Source organism: Micromesistius poutassou, assembly GCF_964030765.1.
Source record: "Micromesistius poutassou genome assembly, chromosome: 21".
NCBI classification, from domain to species: domain Eukaryota; kingdom Metazoa; phylum Chordata; class Actinopteri; order Gadiformes; family Gadidae; genus Micromesistius; species Micromesistius poutassou.
The window spans coordinates 3838981-3850623 of NC_140291.1; the positions used below are offsets into that span (position 1 = coordinate 3838981).

At 41.6% G+C, this 11643-nt stretch overlaps 1 protein-coding gene across 1 annotated transcript; it reads left to right on the forward strand.

Moving 5' to 3' along the window:
• Positions 1–10266: 10266 nt before the first annotated feature.
• star2 (steroidogenic acute regulatory protein 2) lies at positions 10267–11234 on the forward strand (the record flags this gene model as incomplete). Its single annotated transcript, XM_084485558.1, is given in 6 exon segments — positions 10267–10288; positions 10504–10511; positions 10688–10726; positions 10729–10859; positions 10951–10955; positions 11086–11234. Coding segments are annotated over 6 exon segments (354 nt in total).
• Between the last annotated feature and the right edge of the window lie 409 nt (positions 11235–11643).

The following is an 11643-nucleotide window of genomic DNA, read 5'->3' on the forward strand; positions in this document are numbered from 1 at the left end:
AATTCAAAAAAGCTATGTTTTAATTAAACCATCTCTTCGCCGTGACGCCTTTTGTTATATGCTGATTTGTAATTTGTAATTTTTCTCATATTCCCTTCAGCTATTATTTTCTATTTTTTTTTTCAGCTATTTCATTTTCTCCCGTCTAAAGGTGAACCTTTTCTCCTATCCGTTGCCTGATTTAAGGACTTATTTACATTCTCTTTCAGATTCTTCTTCGCAGCCAATCATAGCCATCCGTCCCCTGTGTCTCCAGCATGTCGACCGCCACCACACTGCCCGGTCCGGTCAGCCGGTCGAACGCGGAGGAGATGTCTGTCAGCAATTACTGTCAGGTGCCCTTCAGCGCTCATAGTGCCCGCACGTTGATCAAAAGTAGCCCACGCTTCGGAACCATGAGTCACCATTCGTTCTTCTCCAGGCACAACCCGCACCCTCATCGGGTCAAACATATCCAAGGTGAGGCACACAAACGACCCCCCCCCACAATTGGAGAGAGAGACACAGAAGAAAACCCTTCAATGTAATAGATCATATTTTTCAATCAGGTCAAGGAAAGGAGAATTCATAAGGGCTCAGGAAGTCACGTCCGTGGTGCTAAGAGCGTCCGACTGCACTTACACTCAGCTATGTAATTATGCATCAGGGCTGTTATGGAGGGGGGGGCTGTAGGGGGCCATAGTTTCACTACAATTTTCCAAAAATGGACTACTTAAAAGTGCATGATGGATACGTCTAGGTCATATTAATATGACCTGGGGAGAAAATACGACTACATTACCAAGGTTGGATTTTGAAAAGGAAAAAGAGGGATATGGTAAATGGACTGCATTTATATAGAGCATTTTTTGTAACCAGTGGCCACCCAAAGCGCTTTACAATATTGCCTGACATTCACCAATTCATACACACATTCACACACCAACGGCAGCCATGCAAGGCGACAGCCAGCTCGTCAGGAGCAGTTAGGGTTAGGTGCCTTGCTCAGGGACACACCGTCACACTCAGCTAGGAGGAGCCGGGGATCGAACCAGCAACCTTGCAGTTAGCAGCTAACCCTCTCTACCCCCTGAGCTAATGCTGCCCATATATAAGCTCCCAGTCACAAAAGTGAAACAAAATGGTTGCTCATGCTCAGCCTCAATTCATATTTTTCGACATGAAGCCCAATTAGTATGTGTGGGAGTGTGTGTGTGGTTAACGGCTGAAACGGTCTGAAAAGTTCCACACTCCACTTAGGAAACTTTCCTGGGCACAGGGTGGTGATTTTTTAAATCCGGGATTATTGCAGTTTTGGTAAATGACACTCCAATACCCTGCAGGAGATCCATCCCTGAGTGTGTGTGGAGATGGCTGGTTCAACCTGTGCACACTGATTACTCAACCAGCCTCAGCCAGCCCCAGAGTCCAACTAGACTTGGCCAGGTGGTCTTAATCCAGCCTTCACAAATTCACAGGAGGATTGTATGAAAAGTAATTGGTCGGTTATTTGTTTGTTTTTGTGAAAGGTGCATTGCCTTATATGTTGCTGCCGTAAGGCATTCTGGGACGGCATTATCTCTTTTCCTTTCTTAAAGGATGGTTGGGTGTACCCTATGCTAAAGGAGATAAGAAAGGAAGCATTAAAGCACCCTTCCTAAGCGTTCACAAAATTCAAAACAGATGTTACCATGGCTGACATCCAGAGAGTTCCATCCGGGCTACAGAGTGGGCTACACAATAACACAAGAACCTCCGGTTTAAGCCTAAGGCTGAACCTAAATCTAAAACTTAAGAATTCATTCATGTGAACCATTTCAGTTTTGAGTTAACTCCTGAGTCAAGGCCTGTCAAATTGAACCAAATTGTCCATGAGCATTAACATCAAGGGGGTTAGGATTAAAACTGACTGAGCGGTTTATAATTATTTCACTGAATGCATGTCATTTTGGTACTTTCTTTTTATCGCCATTTCTATTTTTCTAACTCGATCACTATCCTACTGCAGAACATTGTTGAACAAACAGTGGTTTGAGTGGCAATAAAAAGCAGGACTTGCTGCTTGTTCCCAGCAGGGTTCTTCTTCTTCCACCTCGAGGGATTGCCTTTGATGCATTCACACTTTTGAAGCACTTTCAATATAGAATATTTAACATTGAAACGAATGGGTGGATGGATGGTATATAGGCTCTCATTTTTATTCCTGTCATGGTTTTTGCTGTTGAATTGGTTTATGTGGCCTGTCACTTGGATGTATATATAGCCTTAATATGTGGATTATTTAGAGATGGCTTTGCTTTGTTTGCTATAGTTTGCATCATTAAGTGTGATGGAGTCCATACTTCACTGCATTACACCCCCTGATACACCGACTTTGCTTGTATTGGTCTTGCTTGATTCTGTCACGATTAAAAGTTTCTCTATAAATGTATCTCTTTTTATATATCACTTTCTGACAGAGAAATGCTGTGACCCTAGATACTATCTTGGTCGTCCTTTCCTCTTCCGGCCTGTTACCTTCATGTTGTTTTTTCATTATGGTGGGGCAAGGTTCTGCCACTTTGTATCTTGACGATTTTATAGGTGGTCTGTGGCAAAACAGGCGGTGAGGTTGGTCTGAGCTGAGTTTCGAGTGGCAGTACTGGGAAGGCTTTCAGCGGAGTGGTCTGAAGCTAAGTAAGCTGTAAAAAGCATGTGGCATGTGGTTAGACGGCTCCATTAAAGTGGGCTACCATTACTTAAGTGACAGGTCTTGGTCCGAATCCATCACTGGCTATGGCTGAAAGGATGAAAAAAATAACTTTGATTTCAGTGGTAATACTAATACTAAGCAAGGCCACACAGAAGAATAAGAATCAAATGGCTTTAAATTGTGCGACGTCAATTCTCCACAGCAGCCGTCTGCCGAACGCCCATCACTCAAACTAACGTTTTTTATAATTAAGTATTATTAATACATTTTTACTAACAGGCAAGTACACAAAATGCTAAACAAAATGATGACTGCAAGGGCCAGTTCAAGCAAGTACTACACTGAAGAATAAGGACATAAGGGAAAGTAGGCTTTGACGGTAGTGTAAGAGTCCCAACCTTGACAGGGTCCTAATGTATGACGTATGATGTATGGTGGCCTAATGAATACATGATAGTATACTTTTTTGATGTAATGACATGCCTCACAGAATGGTTGTTTGAGGTTGGACTTGAACCAACGACCCCATGGTCATGAGGCTGACTCAATAGCAGTGGCATAACATCATGATGATGGCCCCGGTGCAAGACGAGATTGTTGAGGGGGGGGGGGGGGAATGCGATCGGACGGGATCGTTGACGGGGGTGGGGGGGGGGGGGTGGGTGGTATGCCTCAAAAACTGGTTTACCGTAAGTTAATATATCAAAACAATCACCAACCATATTTGTCAAGCAGTGTCAAAATCCATCGTCGAAACAGACATTTGTGAAATGACGTGTGTACCGCTTTAAGGCCCAGCCTGGTTGGAGAGAGGCCGCGGATCAGAAAGGCAACTTCAAACAAATGCATCCAATTCATTTTTTTTCAGATATAGACTTGAAATTTGGCAATACTATGGAATCTCCTCTTTGTAGCAATAGTGTTTTGAAATGTTACACCTGCTTGATTTGCTTGATTAGATTTCACTTTAAAAGATGTAGCTCTCTCTTTGGATTTCAATCTGTTGGAGTGTTGGCCTTTGATCAAGTTGCGGTCAATGAACTATATCCAAATGGTCTGACTATATGGGTTGCACCATGAAAGTTGTTCATCATGACGAATGGCGCATGCATAAAAAGTTTCATGCATATCGCACTTCCCTAATGGAAATGGCAGCCAGTTGAGTATTTTGCACTTAAATTGCATATTATATATGCAATTAAATTTTTTTATTTTTTTTAAATTTATATCTTGCCCATCCTTTTCATCCCTAACTAATTTTAAGAATTCTACAAGCCTACCAATTTATACAACCTTTGACCCTTTCGTTTTTGATATATGGCCAAATTTGTCATAAAAAAATAAATAATACTAACACATACAATAGGGTTCCTATGTTTTTCATACGACCCCTAAAAAAACTAACAATTACAATAGTAGCACTTTGTGCTTGGCCCCCTAATTAACTTTAACCTGTGAGATTAGTCATTGTTGTTTAAATTCAGCGCGACACGGGCTGCGCATTTGGCACCAAGTGCGGGAGGGGGGACCACAATTACGTTCATCATCAGAAAAATCATAATGATGAATTATTGAATGTGAGATGAAGCACCACTACAAATGGCATTGAATGCACTATGGCATCAGGCAATACAATGATATGCATATGTAATTGAAATAATACAATTAATTATGGTTGGTGACCTTTGATCCCAACAGGGCTTAACGGGAATCCTGTATGCACGGTGAGAGATGACTGGGGTGTCACCACGTCATTGTTTCCTCATCCACTCATCAAAAGCCATGCAGGGTTCAGGTCCTGCCCTCTGCCGCTGGGTCCCCTGAGTCCATATGGGAGTTGTAGTCATCAGAGCAGACCAGGTATGTCTTCACAATCGTGGGTCACATGGATGCAGTGTGTGTGTGTGTGTGTGTGTGTGAGACTTCATTAATGAAGTTTCTGTCTATATGAAGTCTATATAATTATTAATATTTTTACTCATCAGTATTTTTCTATCATTTTTATTTGTATTCATTTATTTACTCTCCAGGACTTTTGCCAGAGACCTGGAGGGAGGAGCTTAAAGAACTGGCTGTGAAAGTCAATCTGGCTTCTAAAGCAAAGAAAACACCAGAGGTACATTGAGCTACTATTTTGTTCATGGCATGCAAAATTCATTCAATTCAACAGTGCTGCTGTTGAATATCTTTGAACTAGTTCTTGATAAAGAAAAAGAAAGTGAAAGGATTTAATGTTCGAACACTTCTGTGTGTGAGAAGCCACCGATGGACGAACCGGCCCGCAGAAAGACCCAGTACTCAGCTCGGACCGGGAGGATAATCCCTCCCTCCGCCCCGGCCTACCAGCGCAGAACCTCCACCCACAAACAGGCTCACCATTCTCAGCCACTCTACGACCAAGAGCTGCTGGTAGCAGCCTCCACCTCACCTACCAAACCCCTTTTTCCACCTCCACCTCCCCTACCCAACACCTACCTCCACCTCATCTACCAAACTCAACAGCTAGCTCCACCTCCGCCTCACCTACCTCCACCACAATTACCCAACACCTACCTCCATCTCCACCTCACCGACCAAACCCAACACCTACCTCCACCTCACCTACCTCCACCACAGCTACCCAACACCTTCCTCCACCTCATCTACCCAACCCCTACCTCAACCTCACCTATCCAACCCGTCTCCACCTCTACCTCCCCTACCCAACCGCCACCTCCATCACCTCCACTTCACCTACCCAACACTTACCCCCACCTCACCTACCCAACCGCTACCTCCACCTCACCTACCTCCACCTCGTCTACTTATCAGTTTATAATATTAGGCACACAAAGTATGTGGTAGAAAGGAGACGATTTGAAAATGTAAATTAATCAGTTAGTCCACCCCCATCACTCTTCACTCTAGGTGCTGGAGGTGCTGAGTCAGATCCTGCAGACGGACTCCTTGTCTCAGGTCCAGAGGTGGCTTCTGCTGGCAGGCCAGAGGGGTAACACGCTGGCTCTTCTCTTGTAATGTCTCACAAATAACATGGCGCAATGATTCGTTCTACCCTGGGTGGATGCAAAATTATACATTTTAAAGGGGTAGTTCAGGATTTTGGACATCGGGTCTCGGAGACCGTTTTCAACACTTTTCATTCAGTCCTTCTAGTTGCAGAATTTGCTGGTGCTCGGCTAGCGCAAGTCCAGGGGAACTGCTAGCCTGCCAATAAAAACTGTTTTACCCACTTCCGAGGCAAACCAATTATAATGCCTGACTATCGATGTAAATGTCTGTGTTGATAGAATAGTGTTAGAAATAAACTTACCCTTACATCGCATTGCATTTCGTTTATAATCCCTGTAGTTGGAAGCAAGCTACGGCAGCAGCGGACTGATATTACCTGGAGTGCGCTTCTCTGTTTACCTTCTGCTGTAGTGAATTGGTTGCTACACCGGAGCAAAGTGAAGTTCCGCCGCTGCTGAGAAAGTAGTCCCCCAAAATGTAATGTGATCATTGCGATACAAGGATAGTTTTATTTCTAATATTATTCTATCAACACAGACATTTACATCGATAGTCTGGCATTATAATTGGTTTGCATCGGATGTACTTTGGAGTGGGTAAAACTGTTTTTATTGGCAGGCTAGCAGTTCCCCTGGACTTGCGCTAGCCTAGCACCAGCGATTTCTGCAACTAGGACTGAATGAAACGTGTTGAAAACGTCTCCAATGATAAATAACACACTGGCTCACTTGGAATGGAGACCCGATGTCCAAAATCCTGAACTACCCCTTTAAAAAATGTATTAATTTATTTAATATAGATTTAGATCTATATTTCTCTTCTTCTGAATATAGAATTGTCTTAGTTTTGTATTATTATAAATAATATATTTTGTTTATTATTATTTGATTGTATTGTATTATTTGTTTATTTTTTGCATTATCATTCATATTATTGTTATTATTATCATTCTCATCATTATCAGTATCGTCATTCATCATAGTGGTCATGCCTCCTCACAACCTACCACAGAGAAGGACCTAGTGATGGGCATGATCCAGCAGGCCATGATGGACCTCAAAGCCTTGGGCCACCATGGGGACAATGAAGACTTTCAGCCGCTACATCCCACGCTGTCTACACAAGGCTCTTTAACAGGCCAGGCCCACAGGAAGCGACAGGGATCAAGGTTAGCCTAGCGCTCTTCCGACCCCACACACTTGCTTGGCAAAGCGCACAACTTGTAACAATTGTGGTTATTTGTTTGTTCTTCTGAAACAGCTTGAGCCATGCCAAGCGTTCCTCCGCTCAGGACAGACCAGGTAAGAGAAAGGGTTTGGATTACCATCTGTGTTGCCAGGCAAATCTTTGTTTGAATCTTTTCACACATAAACACTGTGTGCTTCTCCTGTTTCCCAGAGAGGATTGGAGAAGCAGAGGTCCTTGAGATCCACCATGAAGAGGAATAACAGTATAGTATGTTTAAATCTAAATGTTGTGTTTTGAAAAGAATATGTGGTGTTTTTTTTTACATTTCTCAAAGAGGGAGCAAAAATAACTATTCTTTCTATGGAATAATATTCTAAGGCTAAAAGGACCTGTGCTATGTCACAAAATAAATGCAATGTATGAAAAATAAAGCAATAAAATTGCGACCTAAAGAGGAACCCACCTCAATGTGCTGGGATACAATCTACACAAATTTATTGCGTATGACATAAAATACTGTATAATAAAATAATATAACAAGATTTTATGCATTTTCGTTTCATCATTGTCATCATTCAGATAAGTTATCTTGCAATTGGAAGATACTGGTTTTCTTCTTGCATCATTGAAAAAGATGTCCAGAAACAAATTCTTAAATAAATCAGAATACCGGCAATGCTACACAACCTAAGGCTGCTTGATTTATGTAATCATAGTTTTTCCCTTGCACATCACTGAAAATCGTATAAACGAAGAGGATAAAAGAACAAGATGTTATGATACAGAGGTCGCTCCACTCCTGTTGGAACACTTGTTGTCTTTCCTTTCTTTTATTCTTTCTTTCTTTCTTCCTTTGCTCTTTATTTTGTATTTTTTTTTTCTTTCTTTCTTTCTCACCATTTCTTTCTCTTCTTATTTGTTTCTTTACAATTTAAGTCCAGAATGTGGTGCTTTGCAGTTTTAGGATTAAGTTGTAAAACATACTTTCATTTTCATGGTCATAATTATTTTTCAGCTTACACTCCCTTTACAGGCAATTTAGTACGCTGTATTATTATGTAAATGATGTGCCAGATGGGAGATTGTTTACCAAAAGTGCTTAAAACATTGTGATGTTGTATTCATAATTTGCCAACATATTCATGACGATTATCTCTTCTCCCTGACTGACCTCCCTAAATGCAATCTAGCCCCACATTGTTTACTTCTTTTGTTTGTCTATTTAACTATATTTTTTGGTATAGCAGTCTCTGGTTCAAGTTTATTCTGTGTTTGGTTTATCAAATAGTACCATTACAGCGACTGCTCCCAAGATGTATATCTAACCCAAGCCCTAACCCAAGCCCTACCCCTACTCCTAACCCTCACAAGCTGTATATATATATATATATTTTTTTTTTTCCTTTTCCTGTGTTTTATTTAATTGTTCATTTCTTCTTGGCTCTGGGCTGTATTGTGATTGGCATAGTTAAGTCGGGTGGGAAAAACAGTAGTGGCAGCTGCAATCAAGACCGACAGAGAATCAGCTTTAACAATTTCAGGACATCATTCAAAAAATGTTTCAATCATTAATGAAAAAGAATCAGAGAAACTGTCGCTGCCTGGCAGCTAATGCCCATCAACCCAAATTTCGAACTTTTCCTGGTAACATAATGGAACCACAGCCCCAGGCTCCCCCCATGATTGGGTTGTTGAGCGGCGGGAGACTGCATCCCTTACACTATTATTACAATATAGGCCTACAATTTATACACTACCATCATCAGCTGGGTTTTCTTCTGGATACATTTTTATTACCATATGCAAAACCAGGTCATTTTGTACTTGTTTGCTTCTGCGCCGGTAAATAATATATTTATAACTATGACAAATATCATAAAAGGCTACTCGCTATCCTAAACATTTGGTGCCCCCCCCCCCCCCCCACTGACTAATGCCCCTCAGCACTCGCCCGATGCCCTCTATGGGTAAACTGGCTCTGGGGACAATACAATTTATGAGATTGTGCGTTGTTTGTATGACAAGGGAAGGGTTTACAGAATCCGACCAAGTAACCGAGCTGTGCCGGACAAAAATATGAGAATTTAAAGTGTCCCCTTTTATTGCCTCAGGTGGGTTCTGTCCAGCTTTGGCTGGCCCCTGTTTGATTATGACTATCGATTACAATCAGCTGCATGGCTATAACTGGGGGAGTGTACTGTGTTCCAGTCTATTAGGCTTTTAAACAAAGACACTTAAGGGGAGCCAACCTCTTTAAGTGTCCCAGAGATCATTTTGATTTTTAGTGAGCCATTTGTATGTGTTTTAATATATGATTTGAGTTAGTGTGTGTGTGTGAGAGAGAGAGAGAGAGAGAGAGAGAGAGGGAGAGAGAGAGAGAGAGCTGCGCCAACACATCGAGACGGACTCGATGTGTATATTCACTTCCTCTGGTCTGATATCGCTGGTGAATAATATCTCCATGTTTGAGCTGGGAGCGTACCTACAGTATGTTCCTCAGGTCCTATGTTCCCTGTTTTCCCCAAAAAGGGTCCTATGTTCCCCGGTCGCAATACATACCGGGGAACATAGGACCCTTTTTCTGAAAAAGGGTCCTATGATTTACCATAATTACCATAATTGCCAAATTGCATGACATAAGCCTATGCCTTCTCTGATTTAATTCAGCATTTTGTTACGGTAGATCACTAGTGGAGAGTTTCAAACCAAATCTCGTTATACATGCACCTGTAGCCTACTGTATAATGACAAAAACGTTTCATTTAATTTGAGATCTGTTTCAGATATAAGTGCTGTACGAAATATATAAATATTGAAATCTGTTTCAGATATAAAGTGCTATACAAATATAAATATATATAATAGGCTACATCAAGGCCGAACAAGAACCCAACTACCTTCATTGGAAAGAAACATAAAGCGACCAATAACCATGTGTTTTAATTGGCTAAAGAACAGAAACTATTGATTCTCTGATCTATTGAATAACTATCACTTGGCACACTTTCTTTTCAAAACATTAATTTAATTGTGAACTTGTATTGGACCTGTATTGGATACTTTGCTCGAGTTTATTATTGATATTATTATTATTATTATTATTATTATTATTATTATTATTATTTTAACACATGCCATAGCCTACTATACAGTGTTCATTCATGTAGCCCCTATGGACATTTTTTTTTTCAAGGTTAGTGCTCTCTAACTGACACTGTTATCCAGGTCTGACAAAAACCTTAAGTTATGATGGATATATGGATATAAATATACAACATTGCAGAGGCTAAAACAGACAACGTAAAGCAGGTCTTGCTGAGAGAAGACGAGTTGTTGTTCGTGCACCAAGGACAAGAGGCGACGCGGAAGGCGCTGGGAATCTTGAAGGAAGTGGAGGGATGGAAGACAGCGATTGCAGAGGTAGTCATCAATCCATTCGGTGTCTTCCGATGTCCTCTAATATGTGTGTGTGTGTGTGTGTGTGTGTGGGGGTCGACTGACCCATGTCGCAGCGCTGTCTTGTCTTGTGAATCAATATTTCAGTTTTCTTTGTATCTATTGCTATTTGGATCGAATGCCAATTTGAGGAGCTAGTGTGTTTTACCCACAGCCGGTTCTGGGTTCGATTCCCGCAGCCAAACCAGTGAGCGTCCTTGTTCCAACACACCTAGCCACGTAGAGCTGCTTAATCATGACATGTATCTGATTCGACTGTACTAAAAAACATACGCCGAATAGTACAATTTGTAAGTGAAAGCGTTGTATCGTTTTCTTTTGCTGATACTTACTGTGATACTTTTGCTGTGCTGTGCTGTCCAGGCCAATGACGACGTCATCAGCAGTAGGGTGCTGCTGCCGTCGGGGCCAGGAAGGTGTTCCGGCTGGAGGCGGTGATGGAGGCCAGTGTGGAGGAGCTCTATGATGACCTGTCTATGCGGGTTGAGGAGATGCCCAGATGGAACACTAGCATTCAACACGTCAAGGTGAAAAGGCAACAGCGGAGGAGGTGCGACCAGCGAACTGTCAAGAGGGTCGTTGGGCTGGCGGTCATCAATGTGTTGGCGGTTATGGTTGGAGAATAGGTCTGGTGTGTTGCCATGGTGAATTTATGATTTAAAGTTTTGAAAAAAAATACGGTCCTCCTGATAGTTAGTTTTTATGTCCAATCCAATTAATGTAACCTTATCCTCAGCAACTGTAATTAATCATCCAATCAGAAATAGGATGTCTCTTGTGTTGCACGTGCTCAAATGCTTTGGACCGGAATCTGATTGGCCAACGGGACTTCCTGAGCATCAGATACAGCTGCAAACACAAGTCCCGTATCTATGTGGGAGGCTCACCTGAAGGCCATGCCCCCACATAATGACTTTGTGAGGTAGGTGCCACCTATTAGTAGGGGTGGGAATCTCTTGGCACCTCACGATTCGATTCGATTCAGAGGTCAACGATTCGATTATGAAACGGATATCGATGCATCTCGATGCAACAATTTTTTTTGTTTATTTCCATGTAGGATTTTCAAAAAAATATATAATATACACATCTGAGTTTGCTACTCAGAGTTTGCTAATCACTTCCTACTTGTGTGATGATCATTAAAGACAATCAACGGATGAATTACCTTATCTAATATTTTAGATCAGATAAAGTCGGTTCTCTGTGCAGAGAACCCGCAGGCAGAAAGGAGTTTTCTGTAGCACTCTGCAGCAGGCGAACAAATTTAATAACAAAATTAAAAATAATAAAAATTAAAAATAATAAAAAAAACATTT